General features: G+C 40.0%; 1 protein-coding gene and 1 long non-coding RNA gene across 7 annotated transcripts; one reads left to right on the plus strand and one right to left on the minus strand.

Annotated features, from left to right (window-relative positions):
* Window positions 1–2: 2 nt before the first annotated feature.
* C14H2orf49 (chromosome 14 C2orf49 homolog) lies at window positions 3–21,703 on the minus strand. Of its 5 annotated transcripts, none has more exons than XM_009184873.4 (5): window positions 21,375–21,519; window positions 19,263–19,429; window positions 15,805–16,180; window positions 13,927–14,001; window positions 3–348 (listed from the first exon to the last, which is right to left on the minus strand). In XM_009184873.4, exons 1-4 carry the CDS (start codon window positions 21,471–21,473, stop codon window positions 13,945–13,947), a joined length of 699 nt encoding a protein of 232 aa, XP_009183137.1. In that variant the 5' UTR covers window positions 21,474–21,519; the 3' UTR covers window positions 3–348; window positions 13,927–13,944. The 5 variants fall into 5 exon arrangements, with proteins under 5 accessions (XP_009183137.1, XP_009183135.1, XP_009183138.1 ...); XM_009184871.3 differs by lacking the exon at window positions 3–348 and adding an exon at window positions 10,029–10,078; XM_009184874.2 differs by lacking the exon at window positions 3–348 and having other exon boundaries at window positions 10,563–14,001; window positions 15,805–15,927; window positions 16,054–16,180; window positions 21,375–21,703.
* Window positions 21,704–22,966: 1,263 nt separating this feature from the next.
* LOC103877192 lies at window positions 22,967–25,038 on the plus strand. Of its 2 annotated transcripts, XR_001894389.3 has the most exons (3): window positions 22,967–23,321; window positions 23,572–23,882; window positions 23,973–25,038. It is a non-coding gene; the product is annotated as an uncharacterized LOC103877192 (long non-coding RNA). The 2 variants fall into 2 exon arrangements; XR_004178356.1 differs by having other exon boundaries at window positions 22,967–23,882.
* Window positions 25,039–27,943: the final 2,905 nt, after the last annotated feature.

Consider the following 27,943-nt stretch of genomic DNA (forward strand, 5'->3'; position numbering starts at 1 on the left):
CAGATGATCCACCTGCCTTGGTCCCCCAAAGTGCTGGGATTACAGGTGTGAGCCACTGCACCCGGCCACCTCCTCTCTCTTTCCCATACTCTTTCTCTTGGAATGTAATCCTCTGCATTTGATGCAGTAACATCAACTCCTGACAGTGAAGCCAATGTTCAGGTCATTTTTCTTGGCAGGGCTTCTTGGCTCTGTCCCAGTGTTATGGATCCACATCTTACACCGACTTCCATAAAGTGAAAGACTGCACAAGGACATAAGCAACTTGAGGCCAGAGACAACATCCTATTCATCTTTATGTTCTCAACACCCTCGCAACTGAGGGCACACTGGGAGCCTTCCGTGCTTCTGAAAAGGGCGGTAAAGCAGGAGGGACACACAGTCATTACAATAAAAATAACATTCGGAGCTCGTGTGGCAGTGGTCTGTGAAATAATCTCAGACAGCAGTACACAGTTGGGAAGCACAGAGCCAAGGTATGGGATAGGGCACTGCACAGTTCTCTTTAGCATCAGTGACGTTTTTGTCCTTAGTTTTCTAAGACAATGCAATATAATAAAATGATACGCTAAGCAACAGAAAAATTTGGTGGAAAGCAAGTCTGATATATGCTGAGCATATGTGACATCAGTTTCTTAATCTGAGTGGTAGTCACTGTTAGAATGTTCGATAATGTCTGGAATGAGTCTTTTGGATTTATAGTTGACTTGAGGTTTTGCTTAAAAAGAATAATTTCATCCCTTGTTAGTTGTTTTGCTGTTTTCTATTTCATAAAAGTAAAAGCACTCCAGATTTCATTTTGGAACATCTTACTTGTTCTCATTAAAACCACAGACTATCCCAACCTTAAATTACCCATTCTAAAATTAATGGTTAGGGGGAATTCCACTTCTAGTAAATAGCTCCAATTGGACTAATTCTCCTTCAAATTAACAGTCATTCTGGACAAAATATTTATTTAATTGTTGAGAACACTGGAGCACGATCCAAAGCAGGCAGATATTGGAGGCGGGTAGACACTTGGAAGAAGAGAATGACACTGGGTGATTTTCCTGTTTCGGCCTTTTATCCAACGGCAGCCCCCCGCCAGGGATCTAAAACTCTGTTAGGAAACCTGCAGTCTTACTAGCCTGAGGAACCAGAGGCCAGAGTTTGGGATAAACAGCCTCTGGAAAGTGAGGAAGAAAATCCTGAAAAGGAGAGCCCCAAGTGTGTTGCATGAACTTAGAAATTTCTGGCTGACAACTGAACCGTGTATACTTAGGCCAGACTCCAAGCAGCCCAGCCAAGGCTTAAAGCATTGACTGACGGGACTTTACGGATAGTGGTGTGCAGGGCTTAGCTGACCAACCCTCTTCCTACTGAAGGAAATTACTTGTATATAAACCACACAACGCAAAGTCTCTGAAAATTTCCCCAAAGGCATGTAACAAAATAAACATTCATTCAGGAAAATCCACTACGAAGTCTTAGGAAGAACAGTGAGTCTGTGGCATTTGAGCCACAGCCTCATCCCATCTCATCCCCACTCCCCAGCTTCATGTGACAAACTCTACTTTGGGCCAATGCAGCCGAAAATTAAGGGGTCTTTCTTCCCCCAGATACTGGTCTAGGGCTCTGCCCCAGGTGCCACAGGCTGAGAATCCTAGAGCTCCAATTGCCCCTACCCTAGCCTGCCAGTGTGGAGGCTCCACACTGGGAGGGGCAATCTCAGAAGACCGGTGGCTACCAACCCACTCACAGAGAAGGCGTGTCACTCCCGGAGAAGCAGGCCACTGTCCAGCCCCCAGGGGAGAGCCAGGCTCTGAGACTGGCAACTCAGCAGTTCCGCCCAAGGGGGCTCGTAGTTGGTACCAAGAATTGAGAAATCTTTGCCTAAGGGGATTGTCAAAAACAGTAAGACATCTTTCCAGAGAACCATTAAGGAAGGGGCTGGTAACTCCGTGCTATTAGTAGCAAAAAGCAGAATGACAGACCAGCCAGAAGTTTAACATGGAAAAGCAGAGAAAGAGATAGCCAAGAAGAGCCCTCCTGGAATCTTGTTTATCCTTGAGGTTCGGGAAGTATGTATGGACTGGGCTGTATCCACTCAGGAGCAATCAGATGTCCAACAAACGTGAAAGCATTCTCCAAGGTATACACAGGTCCATCAGCAAAGAGCAGAAATCTTATTAGCTCAAAGTGCGTAAGCAGAACCTCTGACCAAACACTGGCTGAACATAAAAACATGTCTGTTCAAAGAACTAAAGGAAATCATTCTAAAAAAGGAAGGTAAGAGAACAATTATAGTTGGTCCTCCATATCCACAGATTCCTCATCTGTGGATTCAACCAACTGTGGATCAAAAGTATTCAGGAAAAAAAAAAATGTTGACACAGTTCCAAAAAAGTAAAACTTGGATTTTCCACATGCTGAGTCCTATGTTGAATCCATGCAGATGAAGTGATGTGTAGGCACTGTATTAGGTATTATTATAAGTAATCTAGAGATTATTTAAAGTATACAGAATGATGTGAATAGGTTATATGCAATTCTATGCCATTTTCTATAAGAGACTTGAGCATCCATGGAGTTTGGTATTTGTAGGGGGTCCTGGAATTAATCCCCCACAGATACCAAGAGATTACTTTACTCACCAAACAAACCAATGAAGAGATAAAAATTATTTTTAATAAATCAAATGGAATTCTGAAGTTGAAAAATATACTAAATGAAATGAAAAATTCACTAGAGGGGGCTTAATAGTAGATTTGAATTGGGAGAGGAAAATCAGTGAACTTGAAGATGGAACAACAGAAATTATACAATCTGAAAAACAGCAAAAAGAGTGAAATGAAAAGAGCTTCAGAGAAAGGTAAGAAACCATTAAGCATACCAATATATGTGTAATAGAAGGACTAGAAGGACTAGAAGGCTAGGAGAGAGAAAAAAAGAACAGGAGAAAATATTTTTCAGAGTTAATGACGAGCCAGGCACAGTGGCACGTGCCTGTTGTCCCAGCTACTCAGGAGGCTGAGGTGGGAGAATTGCCTGAGTCTAGGAGTTTGAGGCTGCAGTGTGAGAAAACAGTACCTGTGAACGGCCACTGCACTCCAGCCTGCACAACATAGTGAGACCTTCTTAAAACAGAAAAAGAAGAAAAACAGTTAGTGGTTGAAAAAGCCTCCAAATTTGATTTGATGAAAAATATGAATCTACATATTTAAGAAGCTCAATAAACTCAAAGTAGGATACATGCAGAGACCATACCCAGACACATCACATTCAAAGTGCTGAACGCCAAAGATAATGAGAAAACTGGCTAGATGTAAAATAATATAGCTATATGATTAAGACTTTTTATTAAATTGGGAAATTAAACATACATATACAAAAGTACACAAAACAAATGCTGACAGGCAAAACTAAACCAATGAGATGTTGGAAATACTCTGTATTATGGGTTGTAAACTATGGTCCCTGGGCTAAATTCTGCCCACTGCCTGTTTTCTTTCCTAGTTTATTTTTTAGGGACAGGATCTCACTCTGTTGCCTGGGCTGAAGTGCAGTGCCATGATCACAGCTCACTGTAACCTTGAACTTCTGGGCTCAAGTGATCTTCCCACCTCAGCCTCTCAAGTAGCTGGGACTACAGGCACGCACCACCATGCCCGGCTGTGTGTGTGTGTGTGTGTGGGGGGGGGGGGGGGGGGCATTTTGAGATGGAGTTTCGCTCTGTCACCCAGGCTGTAGTGCAGTGGCATGATCCTGGCTCACTGTAACCTCCACCTCCTAGGGTCAAGCGATTCTCCTGCCTCAGCCTCTCGAGTAGCTGGGATTACAGGCACCCGCCATCACACCCAGCTAATTTTTGTATTTTTAGTAGAGACAGGGTTTCACCACACTGGCCAGGCTCGTCTTGAACTCCTGATCTCAGGTGATCCACCTGCCTCGACCTCCCAAAGTGCTGGGATTACAGGTGTGAGCCACCACACCTGGCTGATGCATGGCTATTTTAAAAATTTTTTGTAGCGATGAGGTCTCACTATGTTGCCTAGGCTGGTCTCAAACTCCCGGGCTCAAGTATCCCCCCATCTTGGCCTTCCAAAGCGCTGGGATTACCAGCATGAGCCATCACACCTGGTCTTCTGTTTTCTTAAAAAAACAACAAAAAACAGTTTTGTTCAAACACAGCCATGTATGTTCATTTATGCATTGGTTTGCTGGCTATTTTCTACTGTCTGGACCATTACAGAAAAACGTGCCACCTGTGCTGTACTGTGTATCTTGTTCTGGGTAGTGATACACACACACACACACACACACACACATTTTTTTCTCCTGAGCTATATAACTTAGAACTTTTCTAACTTTACAGCATTTTATTATAACTCAATAAAAATTTTAAAAATTTATAGTATGTTACACTTTGAACTTGAGTTCACTTGAGTATACTTTGAGTTACTTTAAAGCTTGTCTTTTTTTTTCATTAAACAGCAAGCCAACTCGTTTGATCTTTGATTATTACAATATGTGAAACCTTTGGGGGTCAGTCTCTACTGCCTGATGTTTCTGTTGCAGCCCACACTGGGTCCACTGTGCTGGGATTACAGGCGTTGAGTCACCACGCCCAGCCAGGATATTATAAAATTCTTAATAGAACTAGTCTACCCTCAATCAAAACCATGAAAATGTAGTCACTGAAGTAAGTGAAAGAAACAGTTTCACTAATGAGGCAATCATTCTACATGAACCACGAACAAGGCAAGAAACTCAGTAAATCTATCTGCTGTGGTGCAATGTACCCTGGAACTACAATGGTTACTACTCCCTCAATATTGCCCTTAGCCCTTTATCTCTGGAAAAACTTTAGAGGAATACTTGCAAAAGAACTCAGTGCTGTTAGTAGAGCAGAACTTTAGAAAACTAGCAGAGAAATCCTTGTGATCACAAAAATGAAGCCCGAGGTATATGTACTACACATTGTGGACTTGCTACAACTAGACACTATCCAATTTGTAAGCAGAGGGCTGCCCTCAAGTCTTTGAGTCAGCACAATAAATAAACCCTAACTCCTTTGGACAAAACTTTGTAAAACTAGTTATATTAAAGCAAAATAAAAGTTATATTAATTTGCGTATCACTTCATCATATTACTTTAGAAACTTAAAGTATATACTCAATTCTCATCATCTTTAGTGATGCCCATTCAGACTTGAGGGCACCTCTCATTTTCTGCCTAGTTATTAAATGACAGATTACAGAGGCTCAGGGATAAGCATAAGGTTAATTCTAGAAATATCAAGAAATAAGATCTGCAAGAGTCTTAAGGATAAGAGTGAAATCCATCTGCTTTGCAAAGGAGGAAGTGGAAGCCCAGGAAGAATAAAGCTTACTCAAGACTGCGAAGAGGCCAACACACTAGAAATCAGAAATCCTGACTCCTAGCCTACTGTCCCCTAAAACATGAGATTTTTTCTTACACATAGAGATGGAGATGGGGCAAGTGCCATCTCTAAATACACGAGTTTTTAACACTGAGAAGGAAATGTCCACGTGACATACATGCCAAAATGTATGTAGTGACCTTTCAGTGAAAAAAAAAAAAAAAAAAAACTGAGATTAGAACTCCATTATAACAATAAGAGCAGACTGACTTCATCCCTGGCATCTATTAGCATTTATGCAGTTTACTCACTTACTATGTTCTGAGGATGCTATGGTTTGAATGTCTCCCCTAAAAGTTCATGTGTTGAAAACTTAATTGCCATAGACACAGTATTAAGAGATAGGGCCTTAAAGAGATTAGGCCATGAGGGCTCTGTCCTCATGAATGGATTAATGCCATTATCACAGGGGCAGTTATTATGGAAGTGATTTCTTGACTAAAAAAAAAGAAAGATGAGTTCAGCCCAAGTTCTTCTGTGCTTTGCATACTCACTGCTGTCTTTCTGCCTTCCACCATGGGATAACCCTCACCAGCTGCCAGTGCTGTGCTCTTGGACCTCCCAGCCTCCAGAACTGGGAGCCAAATAAACTGGTCTTTATAAATTATCTAATCTGTGGTATTCTGTTATAGCTGGAGAAAAGGGACTAAGACAGAGAGGATCTTCTACAAGAGTAATCCAGTCGTTTGATTTTGATTGGTTTCTCTAGGCTTCAAGGAATTAAAAGATAAAACTAGTAAACTGCCTAATGCACAGAATACTGTGACTTTAATTATTAAATGTTTTTTTTTTTTTTTTTGAGACGGAGTCTCGCTCTGTCGCCCAGGCTGGAGTGCAGTGGCCGGATCTCAGCTCACTGCAAGCTCCGCCTCCCGGGTTTACGCCATTCTCCTGCCTCAGCCTCCCGAGTAGCTGGGACTACAGGCGCCTGCCACTTCACCCGGCTATTTTTTTGTATTTTTTAGTAGAGACGGGGTTTCACCATGTTAGCCAGGATGGTCTCGATCTCCTGACCTTGTGATCCGCCCGTCTCGGCCTCCCAAAGTGCTGGGATTACAGGCTTGAGCCACCGTGCCCGGCCAATTATTAAATGTTCTTCAGATTCCTTCTCAAATTTTTATTTAGATTGAACAACTGGGATTAAGAAGGAGAAAAGGCCCACCAGGCATGGTGGCTCGCGCCTGTAGTCTCAGCACTTTGGGAGGCCGAGGCGGGCAGACCACAGGGTAAGGAGATCAAAACCATCCTGGCTAACATGGTGAAACCCTCTCTACTGAAAATACAAAAAATTAGCTGGGTGTGGTGGCATGCACCCATAGTCCCAGCTACTTAAGAGGCTGAGGCTGGAGAATTGCTTGAACCCAGGAGGCAGAGGTTTCAGTGGGCCGAGATCCTATCACTGCACTCCAGCCTGGGCAACAGAGCGAGACTCCATCTCAAAAAAAAAAAAACAAAAAAACCCAAACAAAAGAAGAAAAGGCCCTTGAGGACAGGGACCATGTTTTATTTACTTCAGTTCCTTATTTAGAGCCTAAGTATAGAGTAGACACCTTAAAACTGGTGAATCGCTGTTGTCTAGGGATTTTGTTGTTAATAGAGAAAAGTCAATTTGACATTCTTTTTCATTAAAACAAAACTGCAAAACTATCTTAAATGATACGACTTGAGCAACATTAGAAATGAGTTGGAGTCTCTAAGATTAAAGGCAAAAGGAATGAACATAGTCACTCTCATAATTAACAATTTATAATCACTCTCATCTAGCTGATAAAGTCGTTTCCCACATGGGTACAGGCTAACAACTCCTGCAACTACTGCTGGGTAAATGGATGGTGGTTGCTAGGAGCCATGTTTCTCACTGTTGGAGTGGGAGGTTACAGACATGCAAGGGAAGTCTGGAATGATCAATATGGTAATCGAGTCAGAGACATAGTATGAGCTCATGTTTTACTACTATAGGTACAGATGGTTACATATAGATAAATCTATAGAAATGTACACCTATAGGGCTTAATATACATACATATATTTCCTTGCTCTGTCAGTTGAGGAGGCCTAAAAACAATGACGCCCCAGTAGCAATCAGCATACTTAGTACCCAGATCTCAGTTTTCAATAAAAGGAGCCAAGGCTTCTTAGAGAAATGATTCATTCTAGGGCTTGGCCAAGAAATATACAAAATGACACTAGAGCATCCTATAGTACCAGAAAGGAAGTGTTCAAAGAAAACACAATGATGGGGAAAGTCACAAGGAAATGGGAGCTAACTGAAAGAGCTTTCGATGGCCAATGCAAGAAATAATTTGAGTTAAAAAACAAAACAAAAAACAAAAACACACATTAGACTTTAACCCAAAATACAAACTAAGTATCCATGAGTCATACTGACATACATCATTGAATAAAATTAATGGTAGAGAATAGATAAGTCTCCTGTGCAGAATTACAAATAATTTAGGTACTTCGCCAGCAAAGTAACTCCGCATTCCTTAAGTGACTTTGTCCCAAAGAGCACAGTATGTATGAAAAGGGGAAATAGAAATAACCTTTTTTTTTTTTTTGCGGGGGGAGAGGGGGTGGGGGGCAAAAGTGACATTCAGAAGGGAAAAGCAGTAACTTTATGGTGGAAAAAAAATGACAAACACTATGTCAGCCAAATGAGATTAAAGTTAACCTCAAAAGTAATATCGTGTTTACAGTATGTGTTCTCAAAATAATGTGATGAAAATAGCAATTTACCTCTGTGGTCTTCCCCCCAAAACACACAGCCCCAGTCTAGTCATGAGAAAACATCAGAAAAATCTCAATTGAGGAACATTCCCCAGGTATTTACCTGACCATTACTCTTCAAAACTGTCAAGTCATCAAAAACAAGGAAAGTCTGAGAAACTGTCACATCCAAGAGAAGCCTAACATGACATGACAACGAAATAACATGGTATCCTGGGTAGGATCCTGGCACTGTAAAACGGTACTAGGGAAAAACTCAGAAAATCGAAAAAAATTATGAACTTTAGTTAATAATGAGTCATTTCAACAAAGGTACCATGCGAATGTATGTTAGCAGGGAAACAGTGTGGGCTATGTTAAAAATCTGTACTACTGTGCCAATGTCTCCAAAAATCTAAAACTGTCCTAGTTTATTTTTTAAAAGTTTATTTTCAAAAATTACATAGCAAGGCAGAACAGACATAACAGAAGGCTTCGAAAGATAGGATGGTTTTGTATTTATGAAAAGTATTTGTCTTTCACCATAACTGGTAAAGCATTTTAAAGTCTCTTAAAGGTTTAACTGTTCGTCAAATAAGTTTTAGTTTAAACTATTTACCAGAAGATTAAAAAAACAAAACAAAATTTGGCTAATTTTACTTGAAGATAAAAGATAGGGCTATTATCGACTTACTCAACTAGTCTATTTTTGACTAAACTGAATGCTTGGTTAAGTCTCAACGAGTTAACAAACAGCTTCCAATTGGTATCAGAATCAAATCCAAAGTCCTACGTAGGGTCATACATCATCTGGTCCTGCCTATTCTTTGACGTCATTTTATACTACCATTGCCCCTATTTTCATTCACTTGAGCCACACCAGTCTTTCTGTTCTAAGAACCTCGTAAGTCTTAGGGCTTTCATGTTTTGTCCTTGTCTGGTACCTGTTACCTACTGCTGGGTAGCAAACTACCCCCAACACTTAGCGACTTTCTACAACTCCTACTTTATTCACTCATGATTCTGAGTGTCATCAATTTGGACTGATTCCACCAGGAAGCTCATCATGCAGCTTTAGTTAGCTGGCAGCTAGACCGGGGATAGGTGACTACTGGTCACATGTCTGGCAGTTAGTGCTAGCTGCTGGGTGTTGGGAGAACCATGCATTTCCATTGGGTAGCCTGGGCTTTTTCACAGGGCTGCAAGCAGAGGTCCAAGTGTAAGAGTAGAAGCATTCACTTGATCAAAGCAAGTTACAAGGCCAGTCCATATACAAGTGGTGGGAAGCTGACTCCAGCCTTGATGGGAGGACTATGCAGCCATCTAAAATCAGACACACGTAGAATCCTTCTCCTGAAAGCTTTCCATAGCTATGCCTTAGTCATGCTCTCTTCAAAATATAGTATCTTCAGAGGCCTTTCCTAACCACCGTGTTTAAAATAGCTCCTCATCCTACTTTCTTTGTCCTTCACCATTTCATGACCCTGTTTTATTTTCTACCAACTGTCCATTATATCCTGGTTCACTTGTCTGTTTTCTCTATGAGAGCAAGTACTTAATCTGCCTTGTTCATTCCCAAGAGCTACCATAGTAGGTACTCAACAAATATACAGGCAATTCAAATCTCTATTTTTTATTCCACAATAAGATGATCAAGTTATTAAAAAACTGAAAAAGTCATGTACTTTAGTGAGTAAAATGTACTTCAGTAAAAACAATCTAAGTGGAAATAAGACTTTTGTCTCTTCTGTCCAGACAAAAAAAAAATGAAGAATCTATGTGTGAAGTACAAAGTAGAAGCTGGGTGTGGTGGTGCATGCCTGTAGTTCCAGCTACAGGAGGCTGAAGCATGAGGACCGCTTGAGCCAAGGAGTTCAAGGCTGCAGTGAGCTATGATGATGCCACTGCACTCCAGCTCTGGGTGACAGAGCAAGACCTCATCTCTAAAATAAAACAAAAGACAAAGTAGAAAGTTACCTGAGTCTTTTCCAAATTATTTAATTTAGAGCATCAGTCTCTAAATACAGTAATATTAAGATAGCAGTTTAGAAATTAACTTTTTTTCAGATCACTCTAACATAAAATCTCTCAACTGAATCTCTAGTTTGTCTCATTTTGTTAAGAGCTTTAACATTACATGGGAAGGTTCAGAGACTTCTATTTCCATCCTTCAACATGTAGTGACAGTCAACGTATCAGGCTCTGTAGCACCATGATATCCCAGCACCAGACTACTCCAGCCATCCTCTCATTCAAAGAAGGGCTGCAAGACGTGGTTGGACTACTCAAATCACATCTGATCTTAATCCAGGTACAGAAAGTTGTACTATAAAGAATACTTTCCAAAATTGTTTACTCGAATAAAAACAGATCAAGTCATTACAGAGCATTTTTCCATTTTAATAAGAACAACAGACCTACTCAAGGTAATTTTATTCTGTTTATTTAAATAAGGATAAGGCTACTTAAAAGACTCTTTACATACAAAATGTACAAGGTTAAACTTTTCTGTACTGAATTACAAAACCTGCACAAGCATTTAATAAAAGAGCACACTTAAAAACATTTGACCATCATTTAGCCTCTAAAAATTACTGAAGTTCAACAGTAGTAAATAGAGGAAGCTCTTACATATATATATATATATATATATATGATTTAATCTACTGGCAGTTTTACTTAATGTAAGTTTTTAAAAGGTCACATTGCTATTGAATGAGTCTCTAGATCAGTTTTAGAATCGTCTCTCAAAACTTAAGTCAACCAAAATATTATTTCAAATAATAATTCCAATTCTGAAGAATTTTAATACTAGCAAATATATTATGGCCTCATAGTAGTAACTGAACCAGCTTTCCAAAGTGCCTGCTAGCTGTCCAGATGAATTAGGCCACTTTGGAAAACTGTACTGTCTTTACAGCCATTGAGAAGTCATTCAGTGCCCTGGTGCTGTAGGGTCCTGAGACTTTCCAGAATTCACACAGCAGTCTATGATCCTTCAAATGTAAGAGGACAGGGGGTCAGCCTATCTTCACCCCTCATTGAATGAGGAGGGCCAAGCAATAAGACTTGCAAACCTAAGCCAGAAGCTTGGGTTCTACAGTAAGGAGGAAGGAGAATTAAAATAGAGAAAGAAAATGTGTAAGGAGAAAGGGTAAAGAAGGAACAATGAGGGAAAGGAAGAAAAAACAAGGATGCCTGCTAATGGCAGGAAGTGGTAAAGTGACTATAACTACAACTTACAAGCCACCCACTAACTCTAATGCCATTCATTTGCCTACTCCAATAAGAAAAGCTGGCTTTACTGGAATATAGAATCAAGAGCAACATTATCCGCCTTATGTTAGTGAGTAACTAGTATTCTAAAGTTGTTTGCCATACATATCAAGTTCTTCTAATCTTTGAAGCAAACCAAAATACTTCAAAACATAGGGCTCCCAGGGCTGCTGCTCCAGATTCCCAGCATTCAGCATGCTTCACTATGTGGAGAAAGACATTTCAAGACAAGCTGTATCCATACACCTTCAGAAGGAACAAAGCTCTAAGAAGGTGGGATCATGTTAACCCATAGTAAATGGTTTAGCGTTTCTCCACATCATTTCAAACTCAAAATAGCTCAATAATATGCTGCTACATGAGCACTGATTCTGAATGTTCATAATATAAACTTCAATTTGAAGCAACAATGTTACACAGTTCAGCTGTTATTACCAACCTACTCTGTAAGTTAAAATACAAATAAAATATTAATTTTATTGAGTAACTAAAAATAAGTTCCCACTGACTTAAAATCGTCAAATGGCTAACTCTCTCTCAACTAAGAGAGATACACAGAAGGAAGCGGAAAGGACAACTGAATATAAAATAAAATTTGTCCATCTACTCTAAAATCTGCACTTTTAAAATCTCCTTATGCATATATTTATGTATAGGATCACAGTTGCCCACCAACATTATTATGTTTATCAGCCCTGCAGATAACAATTTACTGTAACGTTAATTTATGCAGTACTTAGTATGTTTTATCTTATGTGTACAGATTTACAGTCTGGAATAAAGGCAAAATGATTAAAAACTATTGGGTTAAAGTCTTAGTATGATACTTACCTGCAAGGCTGAATTAATTTTTTGGAAGGCTATTCAATAGCTGAACTAAAATGCTTGTTTTAACAAATCAAAAGAGAAATAAGACTACTTTAAAACATATTTAAAAAGGTAAATCCCAATTTGAAGATCAATCATACAACAAAAAAGTATGAAGTATCCTTTGCTTTTGCTTAGAAACACACAGCAGAACAGTAGAAACTAGAACTCATGAATATAAGGTAAACCCTATCTTCCCACTGATTTCCATTATACAACTGGAGTGAAAAATACCACTCGAACAAAAATAAACAAAAAACCTTAGCAGGTAATTCTGTGTGGAACAGCCCTGTGGGAAGAGTCTATATTACAGCTGCAGGGAATCGCATGTAAGCTAGGAGTCCATCTTCCTATGTTGCACTCTGCAGTGACTTCCAACTCCAGTGGCTCCTCTATTGCCTACTCCATATTACACTAATTTTTGCCCCTGACTGCTATGCTTCCTGGACTCTTATAAATTCTAGAATTCTACCCCCACTCCCAATTCTCTAAACTTTCTTCCATCGAATACCACCTCTAACATGATTACTCTGCCTAAGATTTTTTAAATCAACGTCATTCTGAAAAGATTAAGCTCCCCGGAGCGAGTAATAGCTGAACTCACAGAGTGAGATCACAGACTGCTCATGAAAACAGTAGGTAGGACTGCTGCATGACAAGAACATTCTAAAGGATGGGCCAGGTGCAGAATCGACCAGTCAACTCATAATATATATGTCAATTGTTACAACTTCAAGGAAAGGAACAATAGCAAGCACTGATTCCTTTTTGCTTTTTATGGGAAGAAGCAATGTAAGCAATTAAAGAACAACATTTTTATCTGTATATTCTCAATAGTTTTCCAGCAGTACTACAAAGATGCTTTTCTTGGTGAACCTTTAAGGATGAATGTTGCAATATTTACTAAAATACTATGATAAACTCTTATATGCTTCTGCTTTGTAAAAGAAATTAAAATGGCAGGCAAACTAGTAAAATATTTGAGTTTTTAAAAAAATCTCAAATTTCCCCAAAGACTCTGAACAAGGCTAATGAGAGTAACTCCTAAAATTCACTGAATGCTTTCTTTTTTTTTGAGATGGAGTTTCGCTCTTGTTGCCTAGGCTGGAGTGCAACGGCATGATCTTAGCTCATCGCAACCTCCACCTCCTGGGTTCAAGCGATTCTCCTGCCTCAGCCTCCCGAGTAGCTGGGATTACAGCATGCACCACTATGCCCGGCTAATTTTGTATTTTTTAGTAGAGACAGGGTTTCTCCCTGTTGGTCAGGCTGGTCTCGAACTCCTGACCTCAGGTGATCTGCCCGCCTCAGCCTCTCAAAAAGCTGGGATTACAGGCGTGAGCCACTGTGCCTGGCCAATTCAATGGATGCTTTACAGCAGACTTGCAGCTAATGATTTCAGTAGGGTCAATATAAATGACATATACTAAGCCATTGGTTTTAAAAGATATTCTTTCCTAATCAGGGCAAGACAGGCAAGAATTTTAAAAAAGGAAGGGAGGGAGGGAAGAAGGGAAGGAAAATAAATCCTTTATTTTTTTAAACCTATTTGGAACCTCTTAAGAAAATTCCACAATAATCAGGATTTCTGTAAATATTGTCAATATATATGAACATGTTTGAAAAACTACAGTTACAGTATATTTACATTTTTGGAAACTTTTCTTCAGGGCCAAGTAACATGTTGTATCTTCCTTTTTGCTTGTGGGGGCTTCAGGTTATTCTGAAAGACATGAACAGAAATCAGTTTATACTTGTAGGAATATCAGAAAACAACTAAAATGAACATTTTAAACAACCAAGGTTTACTATTAATATATTAATGGAAGATCACTGCTGCCATCTGGTGGGAATATATTCAAAGAGAAGGGGGTGAGTTTTCTAGTGCTGTGGTTCTCAAACCTGTGTAGTTTAGAATAACTCAGAGCACTTAAAAACATGCCCCAGGCCTGGTCTTATCCTAGAACCAATTAAACCAGAATCCATAAAAGGTAGGGGGATAAGGCTCTGACTTCTTTTTGCTTTTTTTGGAAGCTCTTCAAGTGATCTTAACATACAATCAGGGTTGAAAACCACTGACTGCTCCAGATCTGCCTTCTCCCTGTCCAGCCCATCTCCCCCATCAACTTGGCAATCCAAAGTTAGTGGGAAACAGGCCAGGCAGGCAGCTCATGTCTGTAATCCCAGCACTCTGTGAGGCCGAGTCAGGCGGATCACTTGAGGTCAGGAGTTTGAGACCAGCCTGGCCAAGAAGTTTGGTGAAACCCTGTCTCTACAAAAATATGTATCTCGTATCTATAAAAGAGTAAAATTTTCTAGGGTAGAGAAATGCTGTTTAACAGCCTGGAAAAAAAAAATTCTGAGGCTTACTCCTTATGGCAATATTTGAGATGTAGCTTTATTCTTCTAACTCTTATCCCACACCTTCCTCCTCTCTCCTACAAAGGTAGCTGAAGGGTGTATGGAGGAAGCATGGCCTCCGGAGTGTGTGCCCTGGGATCGAAGAAACCTAAATTCAAATTGCAGTCCGGTCGCTTACTAATAACTCCGGAACTCTGGACAAACTTATTTAAATTTACTAAGTTTCTGTTTCCTTATCTGTGAAATAGGAACAACGAAGATGCCTACTTCATAGGGTTACTGACAGGAGTCAATGAACTCATGAAAGTAAAAAACTCATGACCAAGTCAGGTGGTTTTCTTTTCCCAGGGTCTACTATTTTAGAATGTTTGAATTTTCTGAGTTTTGATCCCTTTGATACATGATTAGATGATGATAATACCAAAGCCAAAGTATACTACAGGAATAACGGCTATTAAACTACTAGGTATTTAAAAGTAAAAGTACTTTTCTGAAGAGCCTATATATATTACATATATATATGTATATATAAAAACTCATCTCACAAATTAAACTCTAATACATTGTGTTAACTGCACCAAATTTGCCAAGAAGCATCCAAATGACTCAACATAGTAAAGCGCAACATAATAGATTTCCCCAACTTCGGCTATCCCCACAAAGCGAGGTAACTTCAGCAGCAGGCGAGGCAAGTGGTAAATCTTAAAAAGATTCTGGTGTGGATTTAAGGTATGGTGTGGGTTTAAGGTATGGGTTTAAGAGAGACTTAAGGTCAGGCCCCAAATGCTACTTAATAAATGTGAGACCCTGGACAAATTACTTAATGTTCTAAACCCTGCTAATAAAGGAATATGTATCTGTTTTAGTTCCAAGACAGTTAAAGGAATTAAATGAGAAAAATCTAGGGAAACTGCCTAACAGCTCCTCTCTCTACGTATTTAAGCAGAAATAACTTGAATTAACTTTTAAAAACATTAATCACCACGGATTTTAAAATTCCAGGATTCAAGTACTGGAGTAATGAGATGTATTATACAAATTGGACAGACCATCAAAAGGGTTCAAGAACAGAATGTAGCACAGTCGACCCACCTCCCGTCATCAGGCAGACTGCTCAGGTTTCATTCAGACCACTTACCAGCATGGAAACCACCCCCATACTTACCATGGCCTCTGCTTCTTCTTTAGGAGCAGCTCGCTTTAACTTCACTGGAGTAGTTCCAACAGGGGACAATGGTGGCGACTTCACAGGGCCTGAAGGACTTTTCCTATGCGTTAAGTCATGGTTCTGTTTAGTGTCATTATTATTGTGTTCCGTTTTATTGTTCATAGGCAAATTGGAAGACAAAATTAGGGGTGAAACACTCGAAGAGGAATTTGATAATTTTCTAAAGGCATTACTGGTAAAGCTTGCCTGAGGGGGAGGCTTGAGTCGATCATTATCTCCATTCTCTGTCTTTTTCACTTTTATGCTTGTACTTGTTGAACTTCCATCAAATACGATGAGGGGTCTTTTCCTTAACCCATCTACAGTACTACTCCTGAAATCAAAGAGATGCACTCTTGAAAAATACCATCTGGAATTCAAGTTCACTGGAATTCAAGTTAAAATAAACAGTAAACAAAAAGATTTATTGATAAGACTAATCTATTCTAAGTGAGACTATTAAAAATGAATTTTCTATGTTCACTCTAAATGAAAGAATTTCCTAGTGTTTTATTTCAAAGTTTAAAATAGTTATGTACAAGAAATTCAAAGTTAGCTTTAATGTATACACAAGATGCAGCTATTTTTAAAACATCAATTAACCATCTAGCCCTGGAACTTAAAATGAGATTTCCTAGTTAAAAAACAAACACCAGCTTATTGATGGGGTTATCTTAACCATGCAATCTGTTATTATTTAAAAAGGATAATAAACTATAAAACTATACCAAGACTACCACAGTAGCAGTCTACAAATGAGGCACAGCATTCTACTCCATTCAATAAAGGTCTCTAAAGCCAAGGCATTTTCTAAACTAATTGTAACTATGACATTTGTACAAGTTCAATTGTAAAATTTGGCAAGTGTCTCATATTTACCTCCTGGAAACCTAATTTCCACTCTTAATAGTAAAGGTTAATAATGAAAGCATTTATTTGCTTACTACTTATTATACCTCAAGCTATATCACAGATCAATTGAAAAAAAAATTTTTTTTTTTTTTTTGAGAGGGAGTTGCACTCTTGTTGCCTAGGGTGGCATTCAATGGCACGATCTCGGCTCACTGCAACCTCTACCTCCCAGGTTCAAGCGATTCTCCTGCCTCAGCCTCCTGAGTAGCTGGGATTACAGGTGCGTGCCACCATGCCCAGCTAATTTTTGTATTTTTAGTAGAGACGGGGTTTCACCAAGTTGGCCAGGCTGGTCTTGAACTCCTGACCTCAGGGTGATCCACCCGCCTCAGCCTCCCAACATGCTGGGATTACAGGCGTGAGCCACTGCGCCTGGCCTTAAAAAAAAAAATCCTTTTAATTAAACATGTTAAAATAACTTGACATAGCCAGTTATCAGGAAGAACATTTTAGCCCTGCCACTCAAAGTGTGATCCAGGGACCAGCAGCACCAGCACAGCAACGTCATTAGCTTGGGAGCTTGTAAGAAATGGAGAGTCTGGGGCATCAACCTGAACTAATACATCAAACCCACCTTTGAACCAGACTCCTAGGTAGTTGGCCAAACTCAACAATTCTTGGGTCATCACTGAACATTATTTGGTAGAAAATGAGAAATAAGCTCACTGTATACCCACTGCCTTTGTAGAAGTAGAAGGGAAACAGGGACTGAGAGCAGGGTTTGACAATTTGTTTAATCTAAGATTCAAGAGGCACATTAAAGTTTGAGAAGCACCGGGCTATATTGCTATGGACCTGGTCCTAGCTCTGTGTGACCGTGGGCATGTTATAGCTCTTCTCAGGATCTCAGTTCCTCCACAGATGAAATAATAAGCAGTTCAACAATACAAGATGATCTCTTGGATCCTTCCAGTTCTAATGCTCTGATCCAATTGTGAATTTAAAAAACAGTCAAAGATCCTTTCCGAAATGATTTTGGGGGACTAATCAAGACAGTTGTACGAAGATTGCTTCAAAGGAAACTATGACCAGCACATAAAGTTTTGCTTATTAGAACAATATGCCTGAATGTGCTGATCAAGAGGAAAATACTGGCTGAATACCAGCAAAAGTAAATTAAAAGTCATATGCAGTGTAAGCCATATTTATGAAAGTTAGCACCACTACATAGTCTGTACAAGTAAAAGTAACCACCAAGCTAAAATGATGGTCAATCTGAAATGCATTCTTGATCAAAGGTCAGACTGTGTATTTTCCAAAAGACAATGAGGAGACATGTATTCTTCGTACTTGGAGAATAATCTCAATCCTTAAGTTTTTCTTGGTAAAACAGAGACTAAAACTCAGAGGAACATACTCCCCTTTACCCCCACCTTCCTACTCTGTATTCTCTCACTGCTTCTAGTGGATTGCCTATGATGGTGTCTTACAAATAGAAGGTGCTAAAAAAATTAATTGATCGATAGTATTCACTTGAGATATAATAGGCATAGAAGAGTTCACTTAAAGATCTTAGGACACTTTGTACTTATTAACCAATCAACAACACTGATTAATCACATGTAATTTTCTTTAAAAAAGAAAAATCGCTTGCTTGTGGTTTTATAAAAATTTTTTTGAAATTAAATAATTTTAAATAGCATAACTTAAGCTAGTTAACAGGCCCTTCATTTGTGTATTATTCAAAGACCTTAGAGTTTTACCTGACTTGACTTTTTTCTCAAAATTCAGGAAATCCTATTGGCTCTATCTTCAGACATGCATGCTCCAACCTACCAAATTTACTACTGTAGTCAAAGCTGCCGCCATCTATTGCCTGGATTACAGTATAGCCTTCTAATTTGTTTCCCTGCTTCCACTCTTATACACGCCCATTCCCTCCCCACACACCTTAAATCACTTCTTAGGACAGCAGCCAGAGTCTCCTGTCAAAATGTACATCTAATGATGTCACCACTCTGCTTAAAACCTTCTAGTGGCTTCTCATCTCAGAGTAAAGCCAAATTCCTTACAATGACTTACAAAGCTTCACATGATCTGACAACCTCTCCCGTTGGCCCCCAATACAACTCGTTCCTCCTACTTCGCCATCCAGCCCTGATAGCTGCTTTGTTGTTTCTGGTATATGATGGGCACATTCCAGATCCAGCCTCTTGTATTCTGCCTGGAATGCTAGCTTGTTCTCTTCTTCCTACAGGTCTCTCTACTAAAATGTCATTTCTCACTAAGATCGTTCCTGGACAATTTACCAAAAATTGTAATCTTTCTCCCTGGTCTTTATTACTATATAACAATACCATATCTTAACTGTGTTATTATGTTTCTCCCAACAAAAATATGAGCAGGGAATTTTGTCAGTTTTATTCACTGCTATACGGACAGTGCCTGGTGCTCAATAGATAGTTATTGAGTAAATAACTTTTTTACTTAAGTTTACTTCAGGAAAAATCAGTAACTGTTTAGTTATATAAGATAAATTGAAAACCAGAACCACCAAAAAGTACCTTTTAGTCTCATTTTTAATCTCATGTTGTTCTCTTTTCTTTTCCATCATTTTCCCCCATCTATTCTTCGGCAAATCCCTCTGAGGCAATGGTATTGCATGCTGGACATAAAGGTCAGTAAGACTGTCTTTGTTTACTCTTACATCAGTTTCAACAGCTATGTTCTTCTGTGGGAAAGGAAACAAAAGCAATTTCAAAACAACATTTTTGATTTTAGTAAGTAACCACCTTACCTAACAGGGTAAAACATGACTGCTTAAATAACAAATTATAAAAAACCATTTTCACAAAACACGTGCACTCAGAGGCAGTGTTATAGGTTGAATCCTGTAAATACGAGGTTCAGCCTCATCTTAAAGACAATGGTCATATTTTCTCAGTGTGACAAGGATTGCTGTCCACAACTGCTCAGCCAACACACCAAGCATGAAAGATCATTTCCAGTAATATTATCTTAATATACAAAGGGGATTGAAAACGGGAGACTGCCCGGGAAAAACAGACAAAAGAAAGCTAACAATGATTAACAATCACCACATTCTGTCAATAAGCTACTTTGAGTGTTACTATCATGATCAGATTAGTGGGATGAAGGTCACAGTCTGTCTTATATCTCTCGCGCTTCTATAATCTGGTGCTTCCTAAATTGAAGTTAACTACTAAGATTTCAAATAATACCACAGATAGAAACTGTTATCCCCGTACTGATGACAGTAGCAGTACATCATTAGAAAAGCCTGCACCCCATTTTCACTGGTCCTTTCAAGTAAGCCTCCAGTCACTGTCCAACCATCTCTATCTAAATCACCAAATTCCTCCTCATTTTCCAATTTGTTCTTGACATCATGAAAACCACAGCATAAACACAGTAGTAGTCATGAAGACAGAGTTTGGATTTAAGAAGGAAAAATGAGAATGGAAATGAGATCACAGGCTCTTCAATTTCAACTCAGAAAGGCTTTAAAACATTACATTGAAAACATTAAACAGTACAACTGACAAGCCTATATCCTCTAACAAAAACTAATAAAAGCACATTTTACTTCTCTTTCGTATATTGGACTCACCTATTTTTACCCTGTACTCACTCAGAGGTAGGGGAAACTCCCAGGATTCTCTTGGACAACATTCCCAGAGAATTCACAGGCCCGTTACTTTGGAAAGTATTGCCTTAGGACAGCTGTTCTCAAAGCGTGCTGTCTAGGCCAGCAACCAGCTGGTTAAAAATGCAAAATTTCAGGCCACATTCCGGAACTACTGAACGAGAAACAGGGGACGGAGCCCATCAATCTGTGTTTTAGCAAGCCCTCGACTGATTCTTAAGTACCTAAAAAGTTTGATAACCACAGGTAAAAACTTACTACCATAATTAAAATAAGCTCTACTTGGCAAGAGGACTTGAAATTCAAGAAAGATAGGGTACCAGGGGAAAACCATATGGAAAACAACAAAATACACTACATAAACCCCAAGGAAACTTTCAGTAATTCTCTATCACTTAAAACATCACTTTTTTCCTTTCTCATTTTTCTCCTATTACTACAGGCCACACCAGCTGGAAAAGAGCACGCACTACATGGAGAGCCAGGAGCCCTGAATTCTCCCCCGGGCAGTACCACTTACAGATGCTGTGACCTTAAACAAGTCACTTCATCTCTCTAGAACTGTTTAATCATCTTTAAACGATTAGAGAGGGTGTGCAATGGACGGCTTCTCAGATGCTTTCCAGTCCTGACAGTCCATGATTTCTACCTTCCATGTCTATTCTACGCTTCTTCCCCACTTCCTTTCTTCCTCAGGTCGGTGCTTACACACAGGCAGGGGGTGTCGCCTGGGATTCCTCTTTACAAGCCATCGGGACTCAGATAGATAAGCCCTATTTCCCAAGCATTCCTGATATTCTACGGACGTCTCTTTTTCGGAGAGGAGGCGAGGAGCGGGAGCGAGGGGACAGCTGGCTGGTTTGCGTGGGTGGAGAGTGGCACAAACCCGGCGGGAGTGTCAGTGGTTGCCGAGGGCTACTTAAGGCAAGCTCAGGTGCAAGCGCCTCACCTGGGAAGGCCCACTCGCCCGCCCTCCTTCCCTCCCTCCCTCCGATCCGGCGCGCCCAACCTGCTCTAGAGTGAGGAGAAGGAACTCTTGGGACAGCAGCTCCGGGTGCAGCAGCAGTTCCGAGTCCGTGCAGCTGCGACCGCCCACATCCCCCGCCATCGTCGTCGCCAGGAGACCCCAGTCGGCTACCCACAAAGCCCCGCGAAGGAAGCGTTCCGGAAGTGACGTACCCGGGCGGAGACTCGAGTGTGTCGTCACTCTGAGTGCGCCGCATGCGGGGCTCTTTCTCTCGCAGCTGGTGCGAGTGTTGGGGCCTGGTCCAGCTTGCAAAAGCTCGCAGAGACCAGAGAAAAGAGAACGATGTCAGACGTAGAAACAAATGGCGTGTCAAGTTTTGCAGGAAGGGAGGGAAGAGTGAAGCTCCGGGAGCCGGCGACGATTGGTCGCGCTTTCTGTGACGTCCAACGGCAGAGGTCAAAGGGATTCCTGGGGCAGCCTCAAGGGAAAGAATTCTGGCGCTGGGGGCCGGTATACAGTACTCTAAATATGGCAGTGGTTGTGTCTGAAATTATCGTGCTTTTCTTTGTTTAATCTGTTTCTTGTCTCTTCATCGCCCTTCTATATAACGTAAGACCAGAGGCTTTATTTAGTGAATTCCCTGTAACCCAGGCTCCTTGGACAAATAGGTATTCAAGTATTTGTTTTGAAGTAATGCTCTGAATTAACCTGCTCACATGTAAAAAATAATAACCGGCTGGGCAACGCCAGTAATAACCGCCAAACGTTTGTTAGACATTTACAGTGTGCCAGGGACTGCGTTTTACGTGTATTATCACATTCCTCAGAACAGCCTAATGAGGTGTGTATTACCAGAATGCCTATTTTTCAGATGAGGAAGCTGATGCATAGAAAGGATAATTTACTCAAGAGTGAGGAAGTAGTAAGCATGAAATCCAACTACATTTTTTCTGCATGTATTAATAGCTATAGTGAAGTTTTTAAATTACTGTAGGTATCAATTATAGTCTAATTCCCAGTAATTCACTTACTAAGAAATATTTTCTGCTTCTCTTTTATCATTCATGGGAGCGATACATATCCCTAAATATTTTGCACATTTAAAACTTAAACTTGTCGGGTGTGGTGGCTTATGCCTGTAATCCCAGCGTTTCGGGAGGCTCAGATGGGAGGATTGCTTGAGGCCAGGAGTTCTAGGCTAGCCTGGGCCACATAGTAAGACCCTGTATCTACAAAAAAAAAAAAAAAAAAAAAAAATTAGCCAGGCATGGTGGTGTCTCTGCGGTACTAGCTACTTGGGAGGTTGAGGTGGTAGGATCACAGGCGCCCAGCAATTCCAGCCTGCAGTTAGATAGGATGACCACACTGTACTTCAGCCTGGGCGACAGAATGGTACCATGTCTGAAAAAATAAAACTTACAGATATGTTTTGAATATTTATTGTATGCATCCTCTGTGATGTGTCATTTTATTGGAAATTATTGCATTGTCTACAAAAATATGAAGAACTCTGAGGATGCCAAAAGATAAACCTCAAAAGAGTACTAGAAGTGAGATCCTCAAAAAGAGAAAGCTGAGAAGTGTTTCCCAATTTTTCTTATTTATGTATGTAATACTTTATGTCTAAAAACTGAATTTCAGAGCTGGGAGGAAACTTAAAAGTTGCTCAGTCTAGTTCTTTCAGGTTGGTGCCAAGAAAGCTGATCAGACTTGCCCAAAATTGAACAGTCTTAAATCTGAGCTGAGGCAGGCATCTGTCTTAAATTGGAGTTAAATGTATTAGCGTCATGGTATTAACATCATCATATTCCACATCTCAAATCTTATTTGATTTTCATTACAATAGTGAAATAAGTGTGATTAGTATTATCCCCATTTCCTTCACCAGGAGGCACATTGTTTTAGTATCAAAAGCAGCTACCTTGGGAGAATCTGGGGCTAGAAACCTGACCTCATTTCAAGTTTTACTCTGTTGCACCAAAACCTTGGGTGAGTTACTCAGTTTCTCAGCTTCAGTCCCCTCATCAGGAAAATGCTGTCTTAGCACTTTTTGTGAAAGATGATCAAAGGAGTGGAGATTATTGTAGAGATTGTAAACACACTTGACACAGAGTAAGTGTTTAAGAACTGGCAGCTGGTTTTTACAAAGTTATTGGTCATAGAAGGCAGTTTAGAGGAAAGGGCAGGCTTTGGAGTGGCTCAGAGTTGTGTTATAACCTTGGCTTCTTTGCTTACCTAGGACATACACTCTAGCTGTAGCGTCCTCCCCTCTGAGATGGAAATTACAAGCCATCTCGCAATGTTGTGAGGATTGGAGCTCAAGGGTGTAAAATGCCTCTTCTGGGGGCTCTCCTTGGAGACGTCTTGTATCCTATTGATTGTCATCGAAGGAAAGAAGTGGCAGGATGATGGTGTAAGAAGGAAGAACCTTGAGTTTAACAGTCTGAAAAAGTGGTTACAGGTTCTTGCTGTGCTTTTTCTCTCTGCGGTTTTCTGAACCCATCGCCTACCCTGAAGCCTTAATTCATCTGCAAAAATGTTTTGTGGCAGGTAAGATGTCTTTTTATTCTTCCAGTACTTCCCAGTTTAAAACTAAGAGTACTTCCTTGCTTAAAACTAACTATATTAATACTGTTCTAGGTGCCTCTGAAGCAGAACTCTTGAGATGGAAGGGTTGTCATCTGAGGAAAAAAAATCGAGATTAAGAGAGGAGGGACTAGAATGAGATTCACTTACCCTCTCTCCTCCAAGGGAAGGAGGAGAGGATGGTGATGCCTGCCCAATCCTTCCTGGGCGGAACCTTTGTAGCATGGAACATTGGAGAATTTGCAGTCTGCTGACTTTCTGATTTAGGAGGTTGATGGGGAGGCCTTATAATTTGCATTTCTAACAAGTTCTGAGGTGATGCTTCAAATATGTCCAGGCAGAAGGGCCGCCACGCAGAGATTTCTGCCATACCACATGAGAATTGAAGCCACAGACATCTCCAGCCCTCAAGCCTGAAACCAAAAGACTGAAAACCAAACACTATGGTGGACAAAGAACATCTCAGAACTTCTGTGGGGACCAGTGACACAAGGACCTAAGGTCTCTCTCTTCTCATCTTGGCACTTCGGGTAGTCTCCCCAGTCTTGACAAAGCCCTGGAGAAAGGGGCGGGCCTTGTGTTGATAAGATTGTCACTGCAGATAAATGGAGGTTTCAAACTGAAAGGAGGAGGCCCACTGCAGATAAATGGAGGTTTCAACTTGAAAGAAAGGAGGAGGGCCTCCCGTTTGATAAGATTATTGTCACTGCAGGTAAATGGAGGCTTCAAATAGAAATAGGTTTCAGTTACAGAAAAAAAAAATTATCTTTGTTACACATTTGAGTTTATAGGCCTAAGGTTACTCCCGCTACATTGTCATCTGTAACCATAAGGCACTCAACATTTTAAGGTAACTATAAGGATTTTTGCTTCACTCAAAGATCCTGAGGTTTTATTCACATTTTTATTTGGTGACTATAGTTGACAAGAACAAAGCTGTGGGGAATCAACAAACACTGCCATGCCTGGCATTGTCACCTCACTAGATTGTGCATTCCTCTGGGACAGGGTCCATACATTGCCTTCGAATCCCTCACTTAGTCATTAGCCTGCACAGTGCTTGTACTTAGTAGGTGCTCAATAAATGTTTGTGGAATGAATGCATGATGAACAAAATATATACTGAGGACTCTGGTGTTGGTTCTTGTTGATAATGTAATAGTTAAGATATGTTATAAATATTTCATCAAAATATTGTGTCAAAAATACACTTGAGCAGGCCGGGCGCAGTGGGTCACGCTTGTAATCCCAGCCCTTTGGGAGGCTGAGGCGGGTGGATCACTTGAGGTCAGGAGTTTAAGACCAGACCGGCCAACATGGTAAAACCCCATCTCCACTAAAAAAAACAAAAGTTAGCTGGGCATGGTTTTGAGTGCCTGTAATCCCAGCTACTCGGGAGGCTAAGGCAGGAGAATTGCTTGAACCCAGCAGGTAGGGGTTGCAGTGAACTGAGATTGCACCACTGCACTCCAGTCTAGGGGACAGAGCATGACTCCTAAAAAACAAAAAATATATATATATGTGTATATATAAAGTATATACATACACACGAGCATAAAGGAGCTTCAATGTGAAGGTAACAGTTTAAGCAATATTTCACATTTTGGACCTATGTTGTTAGCTATTTAGAGCAGTTAAACTACTGGCTTGCTTTTAAATCCATTGTCTTAGTCATTTCAAGTTGTTACAACAAAATACCATATACTGAGTAGTTTATAAACAACAGAATGCATTTCTCAATTCTGGAGGCTGGGAAGTCCAAGAGCAAGGTGCTGGCAGATTGGGTGTAGTGAAGACCCATTCATAAATGGCACCTTCTCGCTGTGTCCTCACATGGTGGATGGGGCAACAGGCTCTCAGGCTTCTTTTATAAGGGCAATAATTCAGGAAGTTTCCACACTTGTGACAGAATTACCTCCTAAAGACCCCACTTCCAAATACCATCACCTTGAGCATTAGGTTTCAACATAGAAATTTTGGAGGTACACATTCAGATGATGACAGCACTCATCTCATGTTACCTTTCATCGTTGGCTTCTTAGTGCCTGCCACACAGCACAAGAACAGTAAGTGTACACTGAATGAATACAGATGAATGAACCTTTCCCCATCCTCAGATACTTCCTAACTGAGCCCCACTATCAAACTTCTAGAGCACATTATTTTTTCCCTTATGATCTGGTTAGGTGGGTTTTTCTTCCACATATCACACTAATCCAGTGGTCCTCAAAATTGTGTGCCCGTTAGAATCCTCTGGAAGGGTTGTAAAAATAGTTTGCTGGGTCCTAACCCAAGTTTCTGATTTAGGAGGTTTGGGATGGGGACACCAGAATTTGCATTTCTAACAAGTTCAGAGGTGATGTTGATACTGCTGGCTAGCAACTCTACCTTATAAACCACTGCACATTAAACTTTGAGGGTAGAGACTGTCTTCCTCATTTCAGTATCTGCTGAAGCCTCTGGCATAGTACCTGGCACACAGGAGCTGCTCAAGAAATAGTTGAGTGAATAATAGTTCAAAAAAGTTTATTTTAGTGAAGCTAGATTACAAGTATATGGATGTGTGTGTATATATGATTAAATGAGCTATTACATGTAAAAGCTCTTAAAACATGGCACATAGTAAGCTGTTGCTTTAAAAAAAATCGAAAATGTAACCTTTCTTTGCTTATCTTCTAAAATGACACCAACTATCCTACACGTGTGCTCTTGAAGAGCGAGACTCTGTCTCAAAAAAAAATTTTTAAAAAAGCTTATATATTAGAATAATGGAATCTTAGTATTAAAAGCCTCTTTTAAAGTTAATCTAGGCCGGATGTGGTTGCTCATGCCTGTAATCCCAGCACCTGGGGAAGCCGAGGTGGGTGGATCACTTGAGGTCAGGAGTTCAAGACCAGCCTGTTCAATATGGTAAAACCCTGTTTCTACTAAAAATACAAAAATTAGCCCTGCGTGATGGTGCGTGCCTGTAGTTGCAGATACTTTGGAGGCTGAGGCAGGAGAATTGCTTGAACCCGGGAGGTAGAGGTTGCAGTGAGCTGAGAAGATTGTACCACTGCACTCCAGCCTGAGCAAAAAAAAAAAAAAAAAAGTCATCTGGTTAGTCAATATTTCAATATTGAGCTTCAAGAATTTTTTAAAAATTGGTTGAGTGTTTTCTACATGCAGAAAGGTACAGCAGAGAGCATAGACACAATCCTTGCCCTCCCAGGTGTATACCCAGTGAGAAAGTGAGGAGCACAAAGTATGTGTAAGTATAAGGATCCTAAGTTTTGAGAGTAGACAGCAACTATGAAAATATTCCGTTATATCGATGCAACTCAGTCTTCAATAATCGTTCTCATCGGAGCACATCTTTTTCACATTTTGTAAAATAACGCTTGGTATGGGCCCAAGGAATATCTAATAAATATTAAAAGTGAAGTTAATAATTGTTTTGAAAGCCGTATGATTGATATTCTTAAATGTAACCAATAGAAACAAGGAATTTGGCCTATGCACATATTTGCACATTTATGGTACAGGCATTTACATGAAGGTGCCTGTCATTTGTGACACAGACTTTTCAAGTTTCAGAAGGAACTGATGTTTCTAGATGGAATAATATGGAGCTTGCCATTATAAGAATCCTGTGATAAATCCTTTCATAAAATAAATATGTCTGAATTATTTCTTGTTATACATTTTCACTCCTGGATCATCTAAAGTAGAACACAAAGATTGTTCATAAACTGTTCATTCAAAACTATATAAAAAGAATCACTGTTGCTAAATTCTGGATTCTTACTGTTGCTTTTTCTTACTAGCATGAGGTTTGAGACAAGTCACCTTTTAAAATTTTTTTTATTTATATTTTCCTAAGTGAATTAACACAGGAAGTCATTCACCTTTCTTTGCCTCAATCAGCGCATTTGTAAAATGGTAAATTAGTAGCATCTACTTCATTGCTCAGTCACTAGCAGTTTCTGAAGTCACTGTCTGGCAGTCAGTAGATATCATCTCTGTAACCAGTCTTGTGCAGCTCT

This window comes from Papio anubis, chromosome 14 (genome assembly GCF_008728515.1).
Source record: "Papio anubis isolate 15944 chromosome 14, Panubis1.0, whole genome shotgun sequence".
Taxonomy (NCBI): Eukaryota; Metazoa; Chordata; class Mammalia; order Primates; family Cercopithecidae; genus Papio; species Papio anubis.